General features: G+C 53.9%; 7 protein-coding genes across 7 annotated transcripts; 4 read left to right on the forward strand and 3 right to left on the reverse strand.

The window, feature by feature from the left end:
• Positions 1–1,670, forward strand: ENH_00010860 (Chromosome II, complete genome, related; the record flags this gene model as incomplete). Its single annotated transcript, XM_013578832.1, has 3 exons — positions 1–112; positions 437–562; positions 1,495–1,670. 3 exons carry the CDS (start codon positions 1–3, stop codon positions 1,668–1,670), a joined length of 414 nt encoding a protein of 137 aa, XP_013434286.1.
• A 497-nt stretch (positions 1,671–2,167) lies between these two features.
• ENH_00010870 (LSM domain-containing protein, putative) lies at positions 2,168–3,644 on the reverse strand (the record flags this gene model as incomplete). Its single annotated transcript, XM_013578833.1, has 4 exons — positions 2,168–2,242; positions 2,443–2,526; positions 2,936–3,021; positions 3,620–3,644. The coding sequence occupies 4 exons, from the start codon at positions 3,642–3,644 to the stop codon at positions 2,168–2,170; spliced, it is 270 nt and encodes an 89-aa protein (XP_013434287.1).
• A 766-nt stretch (positions 3,645–4,410) lies between these two features.
• Positions 4,411–12,883, forward strand: ENH_00010880 (Tyrosine kinase-like (TKL) protein, putative; the record flags this gene model as incomplete). Its single annotated transcript, XM_013578834.1, has 19 exons — positions 4,411–4,576; positions 4,732–5,702; positions 5,958–6,035; positions 6,320–6,624; positions 7,150–7,565; positions 7,675–8,108; positions 8,262–8,860; positions 9,128–9,194; positions 9,322–9,396; positions 9,693–9,785; positions 10,060–10,203; positions 10,433–10,502; positions 10,753–10,834; positions 11,111–11,159; positions 11,479–11,781; positions 12,014–12,063; positions 12,198–12,244; positions 12,403–12,476; positions 12,734–12,883. The coding sequence occupies 19 exons, from the start codon at positions 4,411–4,413 to the stop codon at positions 12,881–12,883; spliced, it is 4,173 nt and encodes a 1,390-aa protein (XP_013434288.1).
• A 1,505-nt stretch (positions 12,884–14,388) lies between these two features.
• On the reverse strand, positions 14,389–16,004 carry ENH_00010890 (fructose-1,6-bisphosphate aldolase, putative; the record flags this gene model as incomplete). Its single annotated transcript, XM_013578835.1, has 3 exons — positions 14,389–15,368; positions 15,504–15,597; positions 16,002–16,004. 3 exons carry the CDS (start codon positions 16,002–16,004, stop codon positions 14,389–14,391), a joined length of 1,077 nt encoding a protein of 358 aa, XP_013434289.1.
• Positions 16,005–16,575: 571 nt separating this feature from the next.
• On the forward strand, positions 16,576–18,481 carry ENH_00010900 (DNA repair protein rad10 domain-containing protein, putative; the record flags this gene model as incomplete). Its single annotated transcript, XM_013578836.1, has 4 exons — positions 16,576–16,985; positions 17,123–17,334; positions 17,564–17,725; positions 18,111–18,481. 4 exons carry the CDS (start codon positions 16,576–16,578, stop codon positions 18,479–18,481), a joined length of 1,155 nt encoding a protein of 384 aa, XP_013434290.1.
• Positions 18,482–19,029: 548 nt separating this feature from the next.
• Positions 19,030–20,661, reverse strand: ENH_00010910 (RNA-binding protein, putative; the record flags this gene model as incomplete). Its single annotated transcript, XM_013578837.1, has 3 exons — positions 19,030–19,182; positions 19,349–19,432; positions 19,981–20,661. 3 exons carry the CDS (start codon positions 20,659–20,661, stop codon positions 19,030–19,032), a joined length of 918 nt encoding a protein of 305 aa, XP_013434291.1.
• Positions 20,662–20,962: 301 nt separating this feature from the next.
• On the forward strand, positions 20,963–22,157 carry ENH_00010920 (hypothetical protein, conserved; the record flags this gene model as incomplete). Its single annotated transcript, XM_013578838.1, has 3 exons — positions 20,963–21,176; positions 21,380–21,549; positions 21,864–22,157. 3 exons carry the CDS (start codon positions 20,963–20,965, stop codon positions 22,155–22,157), a joined length of 678 nt encoding a protein of 225 aa, XP_013434292.1.
• Between the last annotated feature and the right edge of the window lie 2,726 nt (positions 22,158–24,883).

Below are 24,883 nucleotides of genomic sequence, written 5' to 3' on the forward strand. Positions count from 1 at the left end.
ATGGCAGCAGCAGCAGCAGCAGGCCGCTCTCTCTTCTTTCCTGGAATAGCCCCGGCGCTGCAGCGCCGCGCCTTGCAGCTGCCGCTGCCGCAGAAGGCGAAGGACTTCATCAGTAAGTCCCAAACCCTAAACCGCGGGACCTAAACCCTAAACCCTAAACCCTAAGCCCTGCAGCAGTAGCGAGAGCTGCAGCAGCAGCAGCAGCGGACGCGCGAGAAGCAGCAGGCAGCGGCAGCAGCAGCAGCAGCAGCAAACTTGCAGCAGCCGCAGCGCCTCCCGTCCACTGCCGCGTTCCCCCCCGCGCGCAGCAGCCCGCGCCCGCGCCGCACCCCCAGCAGCAGCAGCAGCAGCAGCAGCAGCAGCAGCAGCAGCAGCAGCAGCAGCAGCAGCAGCAGCAGCAGAGCCAGGTTGCTGCTGCGTTTGCTGCTGCGCACAGGCCACCCCGCGGGGCCCTTCACCATCCACTTTTGGGCCCCCACTTTCAAGTGGGGAATTTCCATCGCCAACTTAATCGACATGCTCGACAAAGACGTCGCGGGAGTCTCGCCTGCGCAGCAAATCGGTGCTGCTGCTGCTGCTGCTGCTGCTGCTGCTGCTGCTGCTGCTGCTGGGGATGGTGCTGCTGCTGCTGCTGCTGGGGATGCTGCTGCTGGGGAGGGTGCTGCTGCTGGGGAGGGTGCTGCTGCTGGGGACGGTGCTGCTGCTGGGGATGGTGCTGCTGCTGGGAATGGTGTTGCTGCTGCGCTGCTGCTGGGGATGGTGCTGCTGCTGCGCTGCTGCTGGGAATGGTGCTGCTGCTGCGCTGCTGCTGGGGATGGTGTTGCTGCTGCGCTGCTGCTGGGGATCGAGCTGCTGCTGCTGTAGCCGTTGCTGTTGCTGCAGGGCGGCGGGAGCTGGTGCCGTTGCTGCTTGGCTGTTGCTGCTGCTGCGCTGCTGCTGCGCTGCTGCTGCGCTGCTGCTTCTCTTGTTCTTGCTGCTGCTGCTTGGGGACTGCGTCTGCTGTGCTGCTGCACTTTGTGTTGCTGGTGGTTGTGCTTTTGCTGCTTTATAGTAAAGAGCGCAGCTGCTGCTGCTGCTTCTCTTGTTCTTGCTGCTGCTGCTTTATGCGCCGCCTTTACAAGGCACGCTCTGCACTTTATTGCTGCTGCTGCTGCTGCTGCTGCTGCTGCTGTTGCTGCAGCTGTGGCAGCAACGGGCATTATCTGGTCGAGGTACAGCATGGTAATTACGCCGAAGAACTGGAACCTCTTCAGTGGTAAACCCTAAACCCTAAACCCTAAACCCTAAGCCCTAAACCCTAAATCCTATGTACTGTAAACCCTATGCAGCAAGCTGCAGCCTTGTGCCCCCGTACAGACTGCAGTAGGCGGTTCGGTTAGCGCAGCAGCAGCAGCAGCAGCAGAAACAGCTGCAGCAGCATAGACCTGCTCAGCAGCTTGAGGGTTTAGGGTTTAGGGTTTAGGGTTTAGGGTTTGGAGGCGATTGGCTGCTCAGTTAACGTCGCAATGGCGCTGACCGGCTGCATGCAGTTGGCCCGCGTTGCCTACCGAGAGTTTCAGGGCAGCAGCAGCAGCAGCAGCAGCAGCAGCAGCAGCAGCAGCAAGAGCAGCACTGGCAGCAACAGCAACGGCAGCAGTCCCAAAGACAGCAGCAGCGCCACAGCTGCGTAAGTCGCACATGAAGTTGCTGCACTGCTGCTGCGGCAGCAGCAGCAGCAAGACAGCAGCAGCAGCAGCAAGGCGGCAGCAGCAGCAGCAAATCGGCAGCAGCAGCGAGAGTTCTGGAGGCGCTACTTAAAACCCTCTGTTCCTGCTGCTTCCGCAACTGCAGCAGCAGCAGCAAAAGGCAGGAAGCGTGCATGCAGCTCTGGGGAGGCGATCCCAGCTGTGGGGAGACGATCCCCGACCCCACACTCGGGGACGATCCCAAAATGGCAGCGAGACGATCCCGGGATCGAAAAAGACGATCCCAGGATCGAAAAGACGATCCCAGGATCGAAAAGACGATCCCAGAATCGGAAAAGACGATCCCAGGATCGGGACAGACGATCCCAGCGCTTGGAGACGATCCCGGGATCGGAAAAGACGATCCCAGCAGTGGGAGACGATGCCGGGATCGGTCGATCCCGGGATCGGGGAGACGATCCCAGTGTGGGGTTTTGCTTTGCTCAAGTGCTGAGGGGGGAAAGAAGAACTACTGCGTCTCCCCTCACAAATATGAGAGGCAATTTACGCACTGTTTTCTGCACCCCACACCGCAAACCCTAAACCCTAAACCCTAAACCCTAAACCCTAGGAAAGAGAACCAAAGAAGGTAGCTGAGGGGCACAGGCTATGGCCGTTGCCTTCTCTCGAAGTCCTAGAGTGTAGCAGCCAAGCAGTAGGGTTTAGGGACTAGAAGGGTTTAGGGTTTAGGGTTTAGGGTTTAGGGTTTAGGGTTTACGGAGAGCTTGTTGGTGGCGTCGTCAACGACAGTGAGGGTTTCTTCTGCGTCTGCGAGGACCAGATTTAGGTGGACATCATATGACTGCAACAGAAGCGCAAACCCCAAACCACAAAAAAGGGTTTAGGGTTTTGGGTTTCGGGCTATGGCTGCACGCACACAGAAAGGCAACACACTTGTTTAGCCCAACAGAAAAACAGAACCGCGAACTGCACAGCTGCTGCATCAGCAGCAGCTGCTGCATCTGCAGCAGCAGCAGCTGCTGCAGCAGCAGCAGCTGCTGCATCTGCAGCAGCAGCTGCAGCAAGACTCGAAGGCAGCAAACGGGCCAAACAGATGAAGCAGAATGTGACGGCCACAATGCAAATAGGAACTGGCTGCGGAACGACAGGAGCAGCAGCAACGAAAACAGCAGCAGCAGAAGCAGCAGCAGCAGCAGCAGCAGAAGCAGCAGCAGCAGCAAAGCAGCAGCAGCAGCAGCTGCTGCTCGTACGTGGAGAGTGCCCTTGAGTTGCCGCTCGCCTCTGCATTTCACAAACACTTTTTCCTCCACAGACAGACGAGCTATGTCCAGGGGCTCTGCAGCAGCAGCAGCAGCAGCAGCAGCAGAGCAGCAGAGTAACAGCAGCAGCAGAGTAGCAGAGTGGCAGCAGCAGCAGGGCAGAAGCAGCAGCAGAGTAGCAGAGTGGCAGCAGCAGCAGGGCAGAAGCAGCAGCAGAGTAGCAGCAGCAGCAGAGCAGCAGCAGAGGAGCAACAGCAGCAGGATGCAAGCAGCAGCAGCACAACAGCAGCATTAGCACAGCACAGCAGCAGCACTGCAGCAGCAACACAGGCAGCAGATGCAGCGCCAGCTGCTAGACCGGCTGCTGCAGCAAACAACTAAAGGGTTGCGAGACGCAGAAGCAACACTAGCAGCAGCAGCAGCAGCAGCAACATATAGAGCTGCTGCTGGCCCAAAAGCACTCGCAGGAGCAGCAGCAGCAGCGGCAGCAGCAGCAGGAACAACTGCGCTGCGGCATCTGCAGAATCCTTGGTTGCTGCTGCTGCTGCAGCAGCGACAGTGGGAACAGCAGCGTGCGCAGCGTTTCAAACCCACGCTGCTGCAGCAGCAGCAGCTGCTGCTGCTGCAGCAGCAGCAGCAGCTGCTGCTGCTGCTGTGGCATCCTTGAATTCTTACCTTGCAGCATTTGAGCATTCTTCATCTTGACTTGCTGCGGGAACTGGGCCGGAGGGAGAGGAGGGTTTGCGTATTGGGGTTTAGGGTTTAGGGTTTAGAGCAAGCTAGAGAAGAAGGCGCATCTGCTGCAAAACAAATAAAGTTATTGTAGAGCTAGCCGACTTAAAGTTTGACAGCTGCTGCTGCTGCAGTTACTGCTGCTGCTGCCGCCGCTGCTGCTGCATGCAGCGAGTCTTACTTAAGGTGTTCGCTGCAGCAGCAGATTTGCCGGGGCGGCGTCAGCAGCAAATGGTAATACTTAGTTAAAGACACTGAAAGCAGAAGCAAAAACATTGACACATCCTAATTCCTGCTAACAGCAGCAGCAGCAGCAACAGCAGCAACAGCAGCAGCAGCAGCAGTAACACCCCCGTGTCGGCTGCCGTTGTCTGGCCGCCTTCTACAGAGTGAAGAAACCCTAAACCCTCCGAATGAAACACTAGACCATTAAACCCTTCAAGTCTCTGCTGGCTGACTCAAACCCTAAACCCTAAACCCTAAACCCTAAACACTGGACAGTGCAGCAGCGCCTGCGTGGCACGACCCCACTATAGCATTCGAATCGAGCCGCCGCAACAGCAGCAGCAGCAGCAACGCCAGCAGCAACAGCAGCAGCAGCAGCAACGCCAGCAGCAACAGCACCAGCAGCTGCAGGCCCCGGGAACAGCAGCAGCCGAAACTGCTCCAGCAGCAGCAACTGCTGCTGCTCCCAGCAATGCTGCAGCCATTGTTGCTGCTGGTCATGTGAGGAAATGCCGCCAGAAGGGGTGGCTGCAGCTGTTGCTGCTGCGGATAAGCAGCAGCAGCAACAGCAGCAGCAGCAGCAGCCGCAGCAGCAGCAGCAGCAGCATGGGATGTTTGTGCGCCTGCTCGCGGAAAGGGGGAAAACGGATTTGGCCCTCGTCAACACAGTGACAGGTTCCTAACCCCAATTCCTAAACCCTAAACCCTAAACCCTAAACCCTAAACCCTTGGCTCCAAGCACCTTGGGGATTTGATGCTTGCTCAGAATCAGGGTTTAGGGTTTAGGGTTTAGAGTTAGGGCAAGGGTTTTGCTTGCGTCTGGTCTGCAGGAGATGCTTATCCTCCGACAGGGTCATTTCCACTGCCTGCATCGGGAGAAAGCAGCAGCAGCAGCAGCAGCAGCAGCAGCAGCAGCAGCAGCAGCAGCAGCAGCAGCAGCAACCGCTGCTCTTGGAAGGCGCACCCCATACTGCCGCCAGCCTTTCGTGCTGCAGCCGCTCAAACCCTCAATATTTGCTTCCCCGGTGTCACTTCCGCAGATATATGCACACCAGGAAAAGCAGCAGCAGCAGCAGCAGCAGCAGCAGCAGCAGCGGAGCTAGGGCGTCGCTTCAGTCGGCAGGTTGCTGCTGCTGCTGATCCGGCGCGGCACACCTGGATCCTGGTCCACAAGCAGCAGCAGCAGCAGCAGCAGCAGCAGCAGCAGCAGCAGCAGGCTGCTAAAGCCACATCAGCGGAGACTGCTGTGTCCCCTTCGTCTGCAGCAGCGGCAGCAGCGGCAGCAGCAGACACAGCAGCAGCAGCAGCAGCAGCAAACCCTAGCTGCTCCCTAACCCCCCGTCAAGCCCTCTTTCTGCAGCAGTGGCGCTGCAACATAGCGGCGCTGCTGGAGGCTCAGCGGCTGCCCGAGAAGCTGCAGCAGCAGTTGGCAGCTGCAGCATCAGGAACAACAGAAGCAGCAGCAGCACCGCCAGCAGCAGCAGCAGCAGCAGCAGCCCGAGCACCAACAGCAGCAGCAGCAGGGGTTCACGCTGCCGCAGAAGAGAGGCTCCAGGCAGCACGCCGGCGGCTCGCTGAACGCTATGCTTTTCTTGTTGAAGATCGCCAGCAGCAGCAGCAGCAGCAGCAGGCAGCCAGCAGCAGCAGCAGCAGCAGCAGCAGTAGCAGCAGCAGTAACAGCAGCAAGACTCCCGAGGAGGCGCAGCTAGCTGGCTGGCATTGGCCTGCAACTCTGGCGCAGCAAAGAGAGACAGCAAAGACAGTCGAGGCTGCCCTCACGGAGCAGATCAAGACACAGAGAGTGCGCTGCTGCTGCTGCTGCTGCTGCTGCTGCTGTGCCTGCTGCAGCTCCTGCTGCACAGGAAATGAAGAGGCTCGGAAATAAGCTCGTTTCTCGTTTGTTGCTGACGCTGCACCCCCAAGTTTTATTTGTACTGCTTGAGTTGCATGTGGTGCTGCGTTTGCTGCTGCTGCTGCGTTTGTGCTGCCGGTATGTTTGCTGCTGCTGCTGCTGCGTTTGCTGCTGCTGCTGCTGTGTTTGCTGCTGCTGCTGCAGGCATCTCAGCGCCAGCTCGCCTCAAGGACGCACAAACTGCCTCGCCTTCTTTGGCGCCTTCTCGCGGAAGCCAAAGAGGTAGCAGCAGCAGCACTTGCTGCTTCGAAACACTGGCAGCAGCAGCAGCAACAGCAGCAGCAAAGAAGAAATATACAGTACTGGCAGCACGCGATGCGGCCTCAGCAGCTGCAGCACAACTGTGCAAGTAACAAGTTTCGCGAGGCCCAGCGCAGCAGCAGCAGCAGCAGCAGCAGCTGGAGCTACCGCTTGTGTGTTTTGTGTGCGTGTGCCTGCCTGCTGCTGCTGCTGTTGCTGCTTCGCTGCTACTGCTGCTGCTGCTGCTGCTGCTGCTGCTGCTGCAGGTCGAGAGGCAGCAGCGCATGGTGCTGTACGAACAAAGCTCTCGAGTGTATGGACGCCGCGACGTCTTTGCTGACTGGAGCGGCGAGCACCACCGCATGCGTCGGGCGTTTCTGCTGCAGCTGCAGCAGCAGCAGCAGGTGCTGCAGCGGCAGCAGCAGCAGCAAGTCAAGCAGCTGCAGCAAGAACTGGACCGCTGCCGAATCAAGGCGCAGCAAAAGTCAGAAGCATGCAAAGGGGACAGAAAGAGGCTCGAGAGACAGCAGCAAGAGCTGAGGGCTCTGCAGCGAAAACTCCACAAGAAGAGGTCGGGCCATGCTGTTGCTGCTGCTGCTGCTGCTTCTGCTGGTGCCCTTGCTGCTGCTGCCCTTGCTGCTGCCCCTTCGTTTGTTGCGGCAGCTGCCGCTGATGCCGTAGCTGTTGCTGCACTTGCTGCTACTGCACTTGCTGCGCTTGTTAGTGGTGCTGCTGTTGCTGTTGTTGCTGCTGCTCTCGTTGCGCTTCCTCCCTTTGCTGCTGCTGCTGCAACTTAGGAAGTGCTGCTGCAGTGTGAACCTTTGCCTTATGAAAGGCTAACAAGAGCTCCGCTGTTAGCAGCAGGCTGTGCATGTAGATCGAACTGGGTCGCAGCTGCTGCTGCAGCCGCTGCTGCAGCCGCTGCTGCTGTTCATTTTGCTGCTAGCATCGCTCTTGCCGTCGCTGTGTCGGAACTTGCTGTTGCAGCAGCTGCTGCTGCAGCTGCAAGTTGGCAAGGCGTGTCCTCACTAAGGGCCAAAGTTTGTCGTGGCTTTGCTGTTAATGCTGCTGCTGCTGTCCCTGTGTGCTGCTGCAGGCAGCGGCAGCAGCAACGTCGACTGCTGCTGCGGCATATCGGGCGCCAGGCTGCTGCGTTGCTGCTGCGCCAGCCGAGCCAGCAGCAGCAGCAACAGAAGCAGCTGGAGCAGCCCCACGCACTGCAGCAAAGGCTGGAGCAGCAGCAGCAAGCCCTTGATGATGCTCTGGCGCTGCTGGTTGAGACGCAGCAAGTGCTGGCTGACTCAGTTTCCTCTGGGGACGAGAGGGCTGCGGAGCGGCAGCAGCTGCAGCAGCAGCTGCAGCAGCAGCTGCAACAGCAGCTACAGCAGCGGCGGCAGCAGCAGCAGCAGCAGCAGCAAAAGCGCAGGCCGACACAGCAGCAGCAGGACCAGCAGCACCGCCAAAACCAGCAACAGCAGCAGCAACAACAAAGAGCCCCTCCCAGCGTAGCCGGTGAGCTCCAGCGTCACTCCTACGACTTCGTGGTTTAGGGTTTAGCTGCCAAGGCGAAGGGTGTTAGGGTTTAGGGTTTAGGGTTTAGGGCTGCTTTTTGTCCTTGCAGACGCCTCAGTTGCTCCCCGACTGCCGCCGCTGAAGCGTCGCTGCAGCGCTGCAGCTGAGCCTATGCAGCAGCAGCAGCAGCAGCAGCAGCAAGGAAAGATCTTGAGGCGCACCGGCGCAGCGGAGATTGGGGGTGCTGCTGCTGTTGCTGCTGCTGCTGGAGAAAGGGCCCCTTCGAATGGGATGGGTCTGGTGATTCGCCCCATGAATGTTACTGCTTCTGCTCAGCAGCAGCAGCAGCAGCAGCAGCAACAACAGCAGCAAAAGCTGCGAAACGCCACGGACGTGAAGACACTTGCTACAGGCTGCAGCAGGTCAGTGCTCCCAGTTCTCACCCGGCAGCAGCAGCAGCAACAGCAGCAGCAAGTGGAAGCAGCTGCAGCAACGAAGTCTTCTCTGAAGCAAACCCTGGAAAGTTCCAGCCTCATGATGGAGGTGCGCGCAAACAGCAAACCCTATGCTCTAGACCCTAAACCCGAAACCCTAAACCATAATGCTGCAAATATGCAGCCCGGCTGCTAAGTGACTCAGCTGCAGCGCGGGTGCTGCTGCTGCTTGGTGCTGCTGCTGCTTGGTGCTGCTGCTCAGGAAGAGCCCCCGCATTGCTGCAGCAGCGGCAGCGAAAAGGGGTCAATGCAGGTGTCAGCAGCAGGAACTGCAGCAGCTGCTGCAGAATCTGAAAGCGCTGTGTTGCAGCACGGCGCAGCTGATCCAGAAGGCAGCAGCAACCACATGAGCTACAACCCGTCGAATAGAGCAGCAGCAGCAACTGCTGCTGCTGCTGCTGCAAGTTGTGGGCCGGGTGGCGTGGACACATGCGCAGCAGCACCGAGCGATTCTTGGGATTGTCTTCAAGGCAGCAGCAATTGCAGACGAAATGACTGGGACAGCAACAGCAGCAATAGCTGGCGCAGCAGCAACAGCAGCAGCAGCAACAGCCGCAGCAACAGCAGCAACAGCACTGGCAGCAGCAACAGCAGCAACAGCAGCAACTGGCGCGGCGATACTACTGCAGCACCTCCGCTGCAGCGAGATGAGCGGACACCAGCAGCAGCAGCAGCAGCAAACGGAACAGCAGCAATTGGCAAATACGCTGCTCTCCTCAGTGCTGCTGCTGCTGCTGCGGTCTTAAGTCCAGATGCGCTGCAGCAGCTGTCCTGGCTCGACGAGCGACGCACCGACAGAACGTAATGCTCAAACCCCAATCCCTACTCCCTAAACCCTAAACCCTAAGCCCTAAACCCTAGATCTATAACTTAAATTCTGAACACTCTAGCAAGCTCTAACTTGCTAGACTGAATCTTTTCCTGCAAAGTCACTCATGGCCGCAAAATCACTCATGGCCCTGTAGTGACTCGCTCAGAAGACAAATCATGCACAGATATAGACGCAGAAACAAGCTCAAACTTTGGGGTTTAGGGTTTAGGGTTTAGGGTTTAGGGTGTATGGCGCAGAGTCGTCCCTCCAAGCCAAGATCCTTACCGAGACGGTTCTCTCTTCACTGAGTGTCTGCACTTGGAGGTACGCGGCAGTCTGCCCTGAAGGCTTTAGGGCCTTGGGCTGAGGTTTTAGGGTTTAGGGTTTACGGTTAAGGGTTTAGGGTTTAGGGCTTGGGGCGCTCGCTGCTGGGTGTCTTGCTGGCCTGCAGACCTCCCTCTTCGCGCTGCTGCGCCTTGCAAGCAAAGACAACTCGCCTCCAGATCTTGTTGCTAACATTCTCCAAGTAAGTTAATTTCTGAAGGCAGTGTTCTGTTGCTGCTGCTGCTGCTGCTTCTTCTGCTGGCGAGCTGCTGCTGCTGCTGTTGGTGCTGCTGCTGCTGCAGCTCAATCGCCTCCTCTTGGAAGCCAAAAGGCAGCTGGACGCCGGCCGCTACCGTCTCCTAAAGCAGATGAAGCTGCTGCTGGCACAGGCAAGGCCAAGTCGTTGAGGGTTTAGGGTTTTGGGTCTAAGGCGAAAAGCGGAGATGCTAGGGTTTAGGGTTTAGGGTTTAGCGTGTAGGGTTTAGGGTTTGTGCGCAGTCAAATTCTCCCTTCAGTAACTTCCACCAGCTCAGGAGAGGCTACCGCCTGCTTAACATGCTGGGCAGGGGTGGTTTTGCAGAAGTTTGGGAAGTGGGTTTTAACCACTTCTAAACCCTAAACCCTCGCTGCTGCAGCTTTAGCCCTCTTCTAGGCTGCAGCCTGCAGCTGCTGCGGCTGCTGCTGCAGACCCTCTGCGTCATTTTGCTGCTTCTTTTGTCCCCTTTTGTCTTTTTTTTGCTGCTTCCCTCTCCGCCTCACTCTGAGCTTTCTGCCTGCAGCTGGTGGGCGCTGCGGGCCTAGGGTTACGGCTGGGGCGTAGGGTTTAGGGTTTAGGGTTTAGGGTTTAGGGTTTGCCGGCGCGCAGGTGTTCGACCCGCTGACTTGCTCCGTGGCTGCTGCCAAGCTGCACGTTTTGTCTTCCGTGAAAAGAGAAAAAGAAAGACTTAAGATTGTAAAGAGAGTTCAAAACGAAATTGAAATTCACAAAGATATCAGGCCCCACCCGCACGTAAATCTGCAAACCCTAAACCCTAGTTTCTAAATCTGAAACCCTCCAGCTCACACAGCAAGCAGAGCTTTGCCCGCGGGATCTGGGATTATTATTATTGGGGGTGGGCGGCTCGGCCATAGGGTTTAGGGTTTAGGGTTTGGGGAGCAGCATTGGGATTTGAGGAGGGTTAGGGTTTAGGGTTGAGGGTTTAGGCCTTAGGGCTTAGGGTTTGCGGTTTCCGGCGCAGATCGTAGAAATGAAAGCTTGCTTTGAAATGGGCAACGACGTCCTCGCCAGCATTCTTCAGTTCTGCGAAGGTCCGAAACCCTAAACCCTAAACCCTAAACCCTAACGAGTGAACTGCCATTATCCCAAGCACAAAGCCTCAGTGCCGAGCTTCCTGTGTCGAGGCACAGCCCAACCGTTGATTATCTGCAGCCACTTGCTGGCAGCGGAAGGGCCTCAGCAGTCCCTTTGCTGCTGCTGCAGCGACAGCAGCAGCAGCAGCAGCAGCAGGAGCAGCAGCAGCAGAAACTGCGTGTTAGGTTGTATGCTTTGCCTACGTAGGGGGGGACCTTGATCACTACTTGAAGATCTCTGGGCCCCTTGAGGAGCCCCTTGCGGCTCGCTGGATTCGGCAAATACTTCAGTGTGCAAAACCCTAAACCCTAAACCCTAGTTTAAGAACTCGGAACCCTAGGCTGTGTTTCAGTAAAGCTAAGCAGCAAAATCTAAATCTGTTACCCAGTGGCTGGCTAGCTGTCATGCTTCCCTGCGCGGAGCTAGCTAGCTAGCTAGGTAGCTGGCTGCTCGACACCGAGCTAGCTGGCTTGCTGGCTAGCCAGCAGGTCAGATAGCTAGCCAGGCAAGCCAGCTAGCCAAGCTAGCCAGGCCCTGTGTCTAAGCGCAGCTTTTTGTTTTTCAGGGCTTTGCACTATTTGAAGCACCAACCCAACGGCAGCATTTATCACCTCGTAAGTCCCAAACCCTAAACCCTTAAAGAAACCCTCGCATTTGCCACTTCGTAAGTTTCAAACCCTAGGCCCTCAAAGAAACCCTCGCACCTAGAAGCTTAGAGGGATCCGGGAGATTTGAAGTCCGGCGAACCCCTAAATGCTAAACCCTAATATGGAGGCTGCGACGCTAAACCCTAGAAATTCGCTTCTCTCCTTCAATGCGCGCCCACCGCCAGATGCGGCTGCTGCCACTTACCTGCTGCATGCGCTGCATGCGCCTGCTGCATGCGCCGCATGCATTTGCTGCATGCGTTTTTGTGCGCGTTCTGGGGCTTAGGACGTGAAGCCGGGAAATGTGCTGCTGCAAGAAGGGGACTGCAAGTTGGCGGACTTTGGGTTGAGCTGCTTCGTTCCTAAAGGGGAGTCCAGGCCTTTTACGGGCGGGGGCACTCTGTGGTACCAGCCGCCGGAGTGTCTGCTGCTGCAGCAGCAGCAGCAGCAACTCCGCCAGCAGCAGCAACGCAAGCAGCAGCAGCAAATCCACCCTGGCGCCAACGGCGGAGAAATCAAGGACGAACTCGCTGCAACGGAGCAGCAGCCGCAGCAGCAGACGCCCTTGGTGGTGCTAGCAGATGAGAAGGTATGTGGCTGCGCGTACGGCTGCTGCTGCTTCTGCTGCTGCTGCTGCGAGCTTTTTGCCCTCCTGGGTTGCTGCTGCAGCGACGCCGCTGCCTCTACCAAAGACCTGCCTACGTGCAAACCCGCTGGCTTGCTACTGCTGCTGCTGCTGCTGCAAGGTGCAGCTGCTACGGCTGTTCTTGCTGCACCTGCTGGCGCACTAGGACTTTGTTTCAGTTCTGCTGCTCGTGCAGATTGACATTTGGGCTGTGGGTTGTATCCTGTACGAGATGCTCTTCAACAAGTAAGTCCCCCTTTGATGGCAGCAGCGGCGAGCTGCTGCTGCCGCTGCTGTTGCTTCTGTGGCAACCAGTTGCTGCCGCGGCACCACGTCGTTGCTGCAGCAGAAGCTGCTGCTGTTTGCGTTTGCTGCTGCAGGAGACCGTTCTGTCGCGGCCTTCGCCCAGATCAAGTGGATCCTTCAGGTACACCGACCTGTGACCCGTGTGGCTATTCTCGCCGCTGCGCAGGTTGCTGCGTTTGCTGCGGCTGTTGCTGGTGCTCTTGCTGTTGCTGCTGCTGCTGCTGCTGCTGCTGCTGCTGCTGCATTCGCCTGTGGCTATGGTTGTGCTTGTTTCTTCAGACCAAATAATCTCTGACGCGAAAAAAGGTCTTTATATTCCTACAGGGCCCCGGAAGATTTCAGATGCAGCTAAGGTGAGGGCCCGCCTGCAACAGCAGCAGCAGCAGTAGCAGCAAATAGTCAACGGAGTGGTAATGGATGCAGTTCTGCGTGCCCTTTCGGGTTGTTTGCAACAGACAATCAGTAATATTTGCACGTGTTCTCTAAGCTGCTGCAAAAGCAGCAGCTGCTGCTGTTGTATTTGCTGCTACAGCGCTCAGCACTATATCGCGTCAGGCAGCTGTTTGTGATGCTGCTTTTGTTTTTGCTGCTGCACTTGCTGCTCCTGCAGGACATGTTGTGTCGCCTGCTAGCCTACGACCCTAGGGATCGCCTCACCTTGGAAGAGGCACTGACTCACAGTTTTTTGCAAAGACAATTTGAAGGGCAGCAGCTAGCGAGCAGAATAGAAGAATCACTTTTAGCACTAGAGAAACAATAGGCAGCAAGCGAGTGCTGCAGCAACGCCATTTGCTGCGCGGGCTGCTGCAGCAGCATTGGCTGCTGCAGCAGCATTCGTACAACTAGCTGCTGCCGCAGGTGCAGCATGCTGAACGCTCTTCGCGCTTCTTATTTGAAGACGGAGAGGCAAAACACTGGTGGAAAGTAGGGAGAATCATTTGTTCGTGGAATTGCATGTTTACAGACCCAACTTAGGCTCAAAAATGCAGCAAACTTTTCTGGCTTTTCATGGGCCCAGTGCTGCGCTCAAGCTCATCAGTGTGCGCTGATATGCATAAATTAATACAAGTTTATATATTTCGTATGCGCGTCACTTCTAGAGCAAGCAAATCAATGTAAGTTTATGCACGTGGCGCGCGCACATTTCCTATTGTCTGCATGCATTCTTCCGAGTTTCTGCATCTTCATTTGGCTGAACACCGTTCGTGACTTTTGCCTCAAGATTTCCTGCACTTCCTCGCACTTTAATTTCTTCTTCTTTTGTCTTTGATGGCTAACTGTTTAAACGATTGTAGACGCCTTTGTCGTTCAAGCAAACAGCCAGGTATGCACGTAGCGGCAGGAGAGGCAGCAAGGACCTGAAACTAAGGAGGTCATTCGCAGAAAATGCACTTAAATAGCAAGAATAAATGCATTCGAAAGCAAACAATTGCACTTTTCTCGCTGCGATTTAAGGTGGCTGCGCTACGAGCCCGCATGCACGGAAACACAAACGTGTGGTCACTGCGGTAGCCACGACAGAACTAGTCGCAGCAACTCCGGAAATAGTGGCAGCAGCAGATCCACGAGAAGCAGTAGCAGCAGAAGCAACTTCAGCAATCGCAGCAGCAGTGTTGAGAGCAGCACCAACAGCAGAAGCAACAGCAGCAGCAGCAACGGCAGAGGCAGCGGTGGCAGTAGTGGGTAGCGTGCGCTCATGTATTTCGTTGCAGCTAGTTAATACTGACAATTCTGCGCTCCTATGCAGCTGCATCTGGGTATTTGAGCGGGCTCTGTCTACGTTCTCCAGTCATTGGTTATTCATTTCAATTCAATAACAGCAAGGCAATATTGTCCAAACAGTGTATGGCTCCCAATAATACTAATTGGGGAGCGTTTGATTTGTAAGGAGTAAGCGAAGGCAGTAACGCTGCGAGTGAAGTACTGAATAACTAAAGGATGAAGTTAGCTAAATTGTTTGAACAACAAACTGGACCAGCATTTCACCAATGCACTTGAGGCGGAGAGTTCAGCAAAGGCGGGACTGACGCCAGTCAGTCAGCGACTAGCAAGTTGGGAAATCCGAGATAATGCAAAAATTGCAGAAAAGCGAAGCAACGAAAAGCAAAGAGGCAAATATGGGTGATTTGATTGCAAAAAGACGCCAAGTGACCTAATGTGCTGCGTCCCTCCTACAGCGGAGTGCCAAAGAGAGCCACTAGGGCCTGTAGAGAACATACAACCCCGAATTTATCTCTGCAGGCTCCTTAATGCAGCACCATTCACTTAGTAGACGTAGTGTTTCTCAAAGAGAGACTTGTTGGCCGCGGCGTTTGTAGCGTCGCCCCCGTAAGTGCCCAGCTGCGCCTCGCTGTTGGCCTTGGCGCGCTGCAGCAACACCTCCTGCGCCTTGGCCTTGTTCTCGGGCTTGCCGGCCCAGGCCTGCAGCGTGGAGGCCTGGAGGGCCCTGCCGTAAGAGAAGGTCAGCGCCCAGGGGTGGGGCCCCATGCGGTTCATTGCGTTCAAGTTCAGGGAAGCCTCTTCTTCGGACTGGCCCCCCGACAAGAAAGTGACCCCCGGGAGGGCAGGGGGCACTGTGCGGGCCAGCGCGCGAACAGTGTAGAAAGCAATTTCTTCGGGCTTCGCCTTGCTGGGGCACTCAGAACCTGGGGTGACCATGTTGGGCTTCAGCAAAGCCCCCTCCAGCAGCACTCCCTGGTCATTGAGTTGTTTGAAGACAGCCGCCAGCACCCGCTCCGTGACTTGTGCGCAGGTGGCGATGTCGTGGGAGCCGTCGGTGAGAATTTCGGGCTCCACAATCGGCACAAGTCGGTTCTGCTGGCATATGGCTGCGTACCGAGCCAAGCCGTAGGCCACTTCGGCAATGGAGCGATCTGAGGGCTTGCCTTGGCTGGGGTTTATGGACAGCACTGCGCGCCACTTCGCAAAGCGCGCCCCTGCGGCGTAGTACTTTTTGCAGCGCTCCGCCAGGCCGTCCAGGCCCATGGTGGCTTTCTCGTCATCAGTTCGGGGAATTGTTTCCAGCCCTTTGTCGACTTTTATGCCCGGGATTATGCCCTGCTTCTTCAGCAGGTCCACCATTAGAACACCCGCTTGGTTCTTCTGGAACAGCGTTTCCTCAAAGAGAATGCAGCCCGAGATGTACTGCCCCAGACCTTCTGTCGAGAACAAAAGGTCCCTGTATGCCGCCCTGTTCGATTCTTCATTTTTCACTTTAATGCTGTCGAAACGCTTTTGGATTGTGCCTAAGATATCACGCAGGCGCAGCAGAAGCCAGCTAGTGAGGCCTAAGCACTTTCTAAAATGGCGAAGGAAATGTTAGTTTTGCTTCTTAGCCCGTCAATGAATGCAGTAGCAGGACTTGCTTGTGGAACACTCACCTGTGGATTCGTCAGCAGCCAGAATGCCCTTTCCAGGAGCCGCAATGGCTTTCGCTGTAGCCGCCAGCTCCTTTGCAATATCTTGAGGAAGCTCCTGAACGGCGAAATCGACACAGCGCGCAATGTTTAGTACCAGCAGCAAGCCCCTCACCAAGGTGAGGTCACCTCCAGCAGAAGTCACCGAAGAGGAACCCCGCGAGCGAGCTAATCAAAATGAAAGTGGCTTAAAGAAGTTTCATGAGTTCTAAGACATTACAAATCTAGTTGATACGCACAAGCTAGCCTCTTGCATGCATGGTTACTTCGGGAGACTCAAGCTCAGTTTCAAGTCACGCCGATGCACCGCGCAAGAGCGTGCAGGCTACTTACCATTGTCCGTTTTCGAAAAGGGAGATAAACAGAAAAAGAGGAAAAAAACCGGAATTTAGGTACTTAGTGTAGCTGAGTAATTCCAAGGAAAACAAATCCGCGGTTATGGCAGCTGTGTACAGGGCGCACCATCGGGGTGCTGACGGGTATGGTGTAGAGCGTAGGGGCTGCTCGTCGCTAATGACCTTCTAAGAAGTTTTAAAACATTCCGTAGATATCACTGCCAGTGGCTTTTAACTAGAGGGTTAGCATTTTCCCTTTTTGTTGGAAACCCAGACAAAATTTACAACACACTGGTCCAGGCTTCCTGGGGCTTCTTACTCAGACGAAATATAGCCTCACACGGTACACGCTCAGTAGCCGACTGAAAATCGCTCATGCATAAAATTCAAATTCAAACTTTGTTAATGGGACTTTGAAGACAAGAAATTTGTTTTGTGTCTAGGCAGTGGTGGGGTATCGAGGGGTCCAGCTATTGCTGTTATGCGCGCATTGATGTGCTTCGCCTATGGCTGAAACGTACTCCAGTTTTTTCCCAGTAAAATGATCTATTGAGTACATCTGCGCTTGGCTTCGACAGAATAAACCAGCGGTTCCGCTCACAGCCACCCACCAAACGGGAGTGGCAAGTGGTGATCTGCATGCGGCTGAATAAGCTTGCCGTTCACGGGATAGAAAGCTGCAGCCAGACTTTTCCGCACAGATGCACAAAGAAGAGCCCAAAGACACTAATCAGCAGGCGGCTGATGTGCTGGAATGGCGGCAACAACGGCAGGAGCAACAACAGCAGCAGATCCAACAACAGCAAAAGCAGCAACAGCAGCAACAGCAGCACGTGCAGCAGCAGATCCAACAGCAAAAGCAGCAGCAGCAGCAGCAACAGCAGCAACAGCAACAGCAACAGCCGCAGCAGCAACAACAGCAGCAACAACAGCAGCAACAACAGCAGCAACAACAGCAGCAACAACAGCAGCAACAACAGCAGCAGCAAAAGCAGCAGCAGCTGCAAGCCGCTGCTCAGTCTCGTTCGCAATATGCCTTGACATTCACTCACCCGAAGGCCGGCCAGATGGTAATAGCCTCTCTGCGGCAGCAGGCTAACCCGATCATGAAGTGAGCCTGCCAGGGAAAATCAACAGCGCATGCATTGCTAGATGCACATATGCAGTTCCTCTTATTTCTTCATCGATATCTTTACCCCTTTACAGTCTGTGGCTTTTTTCGCCTTTCATCTGCTGGTTCCTCGCCAGATTCTTCTCTTCTGTGCCATTCTGCTACGCGCCAATTGCCCCCGATTTCCTAGTGGGCGTCGGCGCCTGCGTTGTCTTCTTGAGTCTCAAGTACCACAGGCTGCACCCCAAGCAGCTTCTGCAGCGGCTGCTGCCGCTGCAGCGCCGCAGGGAACTCAGCAAGCGTTTCTTGCTGCTGCTGAATGACGTGGAGGGGGCAAATGCCTCCCTAGGTAAGAAATGAGGAGTAAGGGAAATGGCTGGGCTCGGGGATGCGCGCAGATATGTTTTGTTCCGGTTTTGGATCTTGACTTGGTTTTCAGTGCTCATTTTGCGTATTTTCGTGTCACAAGTAGAGTTTTAAGTCTTCCTTTGCTCTCTGTGGCTCCTGTCTAATGCAGCAGCTGGGGTGTCTGCATCACTTCTGCTGTGATTCTTGTGCTGTGCGGCTCTTTTCTTCAGCCCAAGTAATTCTGCATGCGTTTCACTATGGATTCATTCTGCTCGTAGTTAACTCGCCTGCAGAGGCAGCAGAGCTGCTGCAGCAGCTCAAAGCCTCGGAGAACAGAGCGTCTGACTCTTTGCAGCCAACACTTGACGAGCGGCACGCACCGCGTTGTGCGGGTGGGTCTTGTCGAGAAAACTTTGCACTAAAATGAGTAAAATGCAGCCTTACTATTCTAATCTTTTAAATAGGATCATGATGATGCTGAAGAACGTATTTCAAGGAGGAGGAACTAATTTCAAGTCGATATCTAGTTCTGCGTAGACACACAGCGTGGGGGCGCAACTCACCAAGTACTTCGCCAGAATTGAAGAGTAGCAGAATCAAAGGTGTACGCATACCCCTGTGAGATAGAATCTCTTATTGCAACTCGGGTCATGATATCGGCTCGTCGCATCTTTGGTCAAGTTGTAGTTCATTGGGAATATTTATTTGGTAATATAGATGTACTTCAATTAACAATTTGCGTTCAAGTTCATTCGGTCTTTGCGCTCGTTGCTGCAGAGGTTCTACGAGTGCTACCCTCTGTCAACCGTGCCGACTTCGTGTCGCTCGCCAAGGAGTTCAGATGCATGCGGAATATATTTATGGCGCATCAGCACCAGCTGCAGCAATGCCCAGGGATAGGCCCTAAGAAGGTGCGCGCACTAGTGGCTGCTCTGCAGGAGCCATTCTTCCCTGAGATAGACGACAGGTACACTACAGCAGCAGCAGGGGCAACAGCAGGGGCAGCAGCAGGAGGCCCCCTTTGCATTACAGCTGGAGATGCGGCAGAAAAAGACAAGAAAGTTGCGTCAGCTGACAGCAGTAACAGTACTCCAAGTGGAGCATCAGCAACAGCCACAAACGTTCTTAATCCAAGGAAACAGTCCTAGGCTGCGACTCCGCAGGCGTCTTCAAGGCCATTTGAAAGAATCATAGAAGGCCCGCAGTTTAGCTTCTGGCTTTCTTGAAGTGTACAGTGGAGAGGGCGCTGACTGGTCTCTCTTACATTATTTACTAGAATGCGCCACACATGGCCAGCCAATGTTTTTTTTTTGTTTTTATGTCACTTTGATATCCACCCGTTGTACACAGCAAATTCTTTTTCGAATAATAGCACCAATTTTCAAAACGTATTGATATCTCGTTCCTCCCCGGCACGTGGCCAGTCGGCCCCAGCAGCAGCCAACTGACAGCTGCTTCAAGTGCAGCGGGCGGTGCATATGTGTTCTCGCCGTTGCTGCTGCTACTGCTGCTGCTGCTAGCGCTGATACAGGGTACATATATACCGTAGAATGCAGCATGGACAACGATTCAAACGACTGCAAACAGCTGTTGGGAAACCCAGGGCAGAGAGGAAGCACCGATTCAAAGGCACCACCACCGTTTGCACTGCCTCATAAACAATTGAAAGCTTGAAGTTACGGAACTCCTGCTTAGTTCAGGCTGTTGGCCAGTTTACGCGATACACGTTCAAGTTGTCCACGGGGATGCTGTGGGTGTACCACTCCACCTGCTGCTGCGGCGGCTGCTGCTGCACTGCAATGAGGCATGCATCCAGTGCCGCCTTGAATTCATTCACGAGTTGCTGTGGCTGCGGCGACAACAAACAACCGCAAGCCCTCAACCAGAATATTTACAGTCGTCTGCGGCCCTGGGGATGAGGGTATTCACCTGCTGTGGAAGAAGGCGAAATGCCTATTAATGCCTATTGGCGGCTAAACTAGACCCGATATCAGGGTTTAGGGTTTAGGGATTACCGTTTTTGTGCCATCCGGATCCGCAATGCGCCTGCGGAACGCGTCGCAGTTGTACTGCACGACAAAAGTGCAGGGGTGCTCCACCTGAGTATGCAACCCCACGTGCAAAAACGAAGACCAAAAATAGTAACAGCAATCGAGTTGAGACAGAGCATGGCAAATACTGGTACTCGCAGTATTCGTGGTAGCAACAGCCATTGTAATCCTAGCATCGAACCTAGTGGAAACGCAAGTAATGCAGCAGTTCCATCGGTAGCCACAATGGCCAAAGTCATACTTAACGAACTGGCGGCGAAGTACTCAAGTGGTCACGCGAGCTAACTTCTAAAACGGTTGGAAGCGAACCTCGCACGTCAGCAAGGCGAACAAACCATATTTCTCACAGCAGTCATATTGAAACGCAACCATTAGAATCACTGAGGGCAGCAGCTCATCATATCTGCCTGTAAAATGGAGGGAGCTAGGCGCATGAGAAATGCAAACACGAGCCGAAATCGATGTGCAAAAAATACCCAGTCTTATGCAAACGCAAAGGGAGTGCGTAAATCGCAGACGCACGCAAGTCAATGGAAACTACAGATGCGTGCTGCAACTTATTAATTAAGTACATTGGTGTTGCAAAGAAGCCTCACCCCGCAGTGGTACGCCGCCCGGGGCACTTCATCGACATCTATGACGAGGAACTTCGCGACATTGTTGCTCGCTTTTGCAATTTCAGTAAACTGCTCAAGAAGGCCTTTGTTAAGATTGCTGAAAGTGGCAGAGAAGAAGATTGCAAGCGGAGCCGGGGGCTGTCTGTATACCTCAGCCTCAAATGAGTCCATGTCCCGCACCACCTGCACTCTCCCCGCTGCCTCCTTTGTCATTGATGCTGCCATGGCACCGAAGGAGGGAGGCACTGCAGCCGTGGCTCCATCCTTCTGTTGCCGAAGAAATGGAAACGCTTCAGCTGCTGCAGCACATGGGGCCGATACTGTTGCGGAGGCATCCCTAGAGGCACCTGGCGCAGTGAAGCCCCTCTGCTGCTGTTTTGTAGCAGCAGCAACAGGCCATAGCGTTCGTAGAGAAGGAAAAAGGGAACAACGAGCGCAGCAGCGCCCGGTGAAAGCGACAGACATCGCTGGAGAGAAGGTACGGAAGAAGCAAGCCACAGAGGCAGCTGGAATATTAGATAGTGGCTCGCTGGAAATGGATTCGTTATACAAATATGAAATTTTTCGTCGGAATATAAGCCAGCGTAACAATGCTTGTATGCAAGAATGGCCGCTTGGGGCTGCAGCCTGTGCCGACAAAAGGTTACGCTGAAAAGGCATCCTGCTAAATTCGTTCAATGCATTCACTTTTTATTTAGGGATTGAGCTCGTACATGCAGTATCTGTGCATCCGATTCAAGCGAAAGAGGGGGAACAAGCCCTGTGTACAGCTTCCCGCCGGCTGTGTGTCTGTTCAGCTCTTCCCGTTGACTGTGTGGAGCGCTCCTCAGCGCTCAACATCAGCAGAGATAAATCTGACGACAAAGCTCTCCTCCGGTTGTTTTTAAAGAGAGATGGCAGTATTTCAATTGTGTGCCGACCTTCAGCCTTAACATGAAAAGACAAGGGCGGTGGAGGCGCAATGTTCCCTTCGGGGCTCATGCTGCTCTTGCTCGCAGAGCTAGCAGAGCTGCAACAACTGTACCCAGCAGCTGCTGCTGCAACTGACAATGCGACATCATCAACACAGGCGAACAGCGATCCACATGATTCTGCTTGGGTCTTTTCTGTCGAATCTGTCAGCCGCATGGTTCCGCTGCTGCAGCGGGCGGAAGCCGCAACGCGATTGCGCAGCAGTGAGATGCACCCATGCGTTCTGAGCCTAATTTTGCCAAATGTCTCAGTTTCTGCGGACGCCACTTGGCGTCGTACGCAATAACCAGCTCTGCACGCAGCTGCAGTTGGAATGCGACTAGGCAGGGGCTTACCTGCACCCAAAAGCAACAGCAGCAGCAGATTTATTGCATTAGTGTCATATGTGTCTCCATTTTTGCTGCAGTTGTGATGGATTTTCCTAGACACAGCAAGGGACCTCCGGTCGTTCTGCTGCATCCAACTCCTGTTTCTCCGCTTCAGCAGCTGAAACTCCTGCAGTCCGCTCGGGAGGCATTCGCCGCAGAAGAGCGGCTTTTACCTGGAATATTTGAGTATCACGCTAGAACCCTCCTGGTCAGCAATTTGGCAGTCAGCGTTAAACCCTCCTAAAGGAGATCGCACAAAGCTGTTAGCTAGCCACGTATCTAGCTCACGTCACGAACAGTGTCAACTCTTATTTGCCCATAATCCTTCCATCATGTCACAAGGTACAGGAATATCATTTCGTGCACGGTTTGGTTTCAATTCAATATACTTTTCTTTGGGTCGACTTGCACTAAGGGCTCGACTTGCACTAAGGGCTCATTGGAAGGCAGCCTTAGTTGTTCGCATATTTTTCTGCCGTCATTTTTTCTGCTTTACTTGTTCTCATCTTTAAACTGCTGCAGCTCGTGCTTCATGCTGCCACATCTGCTCGTTACAGCCCTCGCGAAGTGCTGCGACAGGGGCTGAGCCGCGCTGGCCTGGCGACGGCGGTGCTGGACATGGGAGCTGCGCTGGATTCCGAGGTCCCGAACTCTTCGGGGCCCAGGAAAGATACTCACTCGAAGTTTGTCGAGGAGTCGGAATCCGCTGTTGAGGCTGCTGAGGCATTTGTTCGCGACCTGCAGCGCCTGACGTCCAGTAACGACACATGGGGAGCCTTAAGGACGGAGTTTAGCTCATGTGGAGACAACCTTTGAGGGGAAGATATACTTTTTGTGCCCGTTTGCTTCAATGCGTCCCTTCTTTCGAAGACGCAGCATAAGTTGCAGCTGGCAGCTGCAGCTGCAGCTGTGGGAGATTACTCAGACTTAAACTTGCGGCGTAGCCACCACAACGGGAATCTGCAGGCCCCGTCTTGTGACCAGCTAGTTTCCCGTACTGCATGATTGCCCTACTTGCTTCATTAGCTTCTTCTTCAGATGGACGAGACAAATTTGCTACTCCGAGGCGGCCTAATGGCTCCCCTCAGGGGCCAAAAGCTTGTGAACAAGAGCCAGACAATTTAAAGTAATTGTTTGCACATTAAGCTTGACAGGGCGAAATAGTATTGCCTTGTGAACCTCATCGTATAATTTGTATTTGTGGCCCCGAGAGCCGTTGCAAGGCCTGTGCAAGAGCGTGCAGAGAATACATGCAACAAGTGGTACAGTTCACACTGGCGGACTTGAACGCTTCTTCATCTAGAGGCTTATCAGCGTGGGCAGCAGCCTTGCTCTCTTTCTGGCTTCCGTTTTGCCGGAAGTGTGGGCAAAAGGAGGTCAGAGTATTGGCGCTTCCATCTCTGTGGCACACGCATAGGACCGGAAAGGTACAGCAAGGCAAGGGTCAGGCGTCGGTGATGCGAAGTAAGGCCTTGGGCACGACTGTTAATGACTCAGAACACACCCAGAAATCATGCTGTGCGGAGTCAAGCATGGACAGTCTTTTTGTAAAATGGGGTGCATGTGAGCTCTTCAAAAATATATGTGTGTAGGAATCACTCAAGGCGTGTAAGCAAAGTGTGTAGGTGATAGTTACACAATAGTTTTAGTAGTCGCTGCCTATAGTATTACGGTAACAATCGGCAACATTAGCTTTCCTGTTCATCTACGGTGACCGGGTACGTACCACAAAGCATCGACTCCGCACATGCTTTACATTGTAGAATGAGCAGAGGATCTTCAGCAATTGCATGCACAGGATTCAGGGGAAATGAACTACTATAATAGTAAAGGCATACGCCAGGTATTGGCCACATGGAAAAGAGGGTGTTTTGGACTGCCTGAATGGCAAGTAATCATCAGCCTTTGAGCTGGAGATTTACCAAAGTGGGTTCTTGATATATTCTCACGCGCTATGAAGAGTGAAGAAATGAAACGCTGCATGGAGTGGCTGTTGACGGGGTGCAGCGGAAATAGCTGAAGAAGTGACACTGGCGCCTGTGTATCCTCTATCTTGTCTGATAAGCTGAAGCATGAAACAGCAATAAACTATTGTTTGACGTGCTTGGGGTAGTTTAGTCAGCTGCCCCGGCAGCCTGCTGATGGGCAGATGCCAATTGTACTTCGCCACAGCGCCGGATAAGCTGCAGAATTGAGGGCTGTACAGTAGTTGAAGCTATTTTCAGGAGTGGGAATAGTGCAGAGCCCTCCATTAGAGCTGATCTGGTACTGTGTTGTGGTACCCATTGCCATCGCAAACAAGAACAGCCGAGCCTAATTCACTTGCATCGGAATTTCCCACCTCGCGTTCACACGTTGGAACAAACCAATTCATATGCAGACAAACAACTATGGATGAAATAATGTATGCATGGGCGTCCATTTGCAGATTCATATACAAACATAGATGCACATATGTAGATGCACATATGTACGCATTTGCGTGGGCGCATGAAGGGCTAGGTATTCGTCAGGACCTAACTAGCCAATCGATTTTAGCCTTTGCTCATTAGACTCCGCCTCCTGCGTCCATCGAAGCGCGCAGAGATGACACAAGCACAGTTCAAAGGCCAGCGTCCTTGCATACAATAGGAGGATAATAATATGGGTATCACTGTCAAAAGAAATATGAGGCATTCAGCGACAGCAAATCTGGCTAGAGTTAACTAGCAGCTGTCAAATGTAAGCCTTCGGAGTGGCTACCTTCTTCAAACATTTCCTTGCACTTCTGTACGCGCTGTCCGTAGCTATCCCTCAGCATGAACTCAACGAGCAAGAAAACGGGGGTTGTTTAACTTTACTTTATCTGACATGCAAATTTTCATACCACTGCTGCACTGACGTGAAGACTTGTTCATTACTTTTCTTGCCTGTGGGTACAAACTAAGCTTGATATTGCCGCCTTCTAGCCTGAATAATCAATGAAAGAGGGAATATAAAGCGCTGCTGATTGATGACAATCAGCTGACATGCCACCCTGCTACCGGCGGCATCTTGAAGCCAAATGCCGAGTTTTGTACTGCGTATTGGGTAAAGGCGGCCCCGCAGCCACAAAGACATGAACGGAACACAGAGAACGGTTGCCCCACTATTTATCTTTGTATTAATGTAGTACATTTTGTATGATTTCACGAGTGGTGTATTTGCCAATGTGATTGCTAGCACGCGCATGACCAGTGCTCGCGTCGGCAGAAGGGCGTTTCTCATGAAAGCGTGTTATTATTTTGTTAAAAAGCAGAAAATTGCATTACAAAGGAAAACTTTAAGCACTTTTGGCATATTTTTCTTGGTTAAACCCGGCTAAATGAGGACAAATGCGGTGTGGCGGCATCAAGTTTGGTAACACCGCCGACGCCAACCTGTCTCACGTACTGCACGTCGTCTCCCTGCTCGCATAGTGGGCTGCAGTTGTCTATGGGTTTTCTGGGGGCTAAAGCCGAACAATTCACCGTTCCCTACCGTTAAAACCGTCAGCCTTATTCTTATTAAAGGCCAATTTCCCT

The sequence above is a fragment of the Eimeria necatrix genome, genomic scaffold (genome assembly GCF_000499385.1).
Source record: "Eimeria necatrix Houghton genomic scaffold, Enh_scaff132, whole genome shotgun sequence".
Lineage (NCBI taxonomy): Eukaryota > Apicomplexa > Conoidasida > Eucoccidiorida > Eimeriidae > Eimeria > Eimeria necatrix.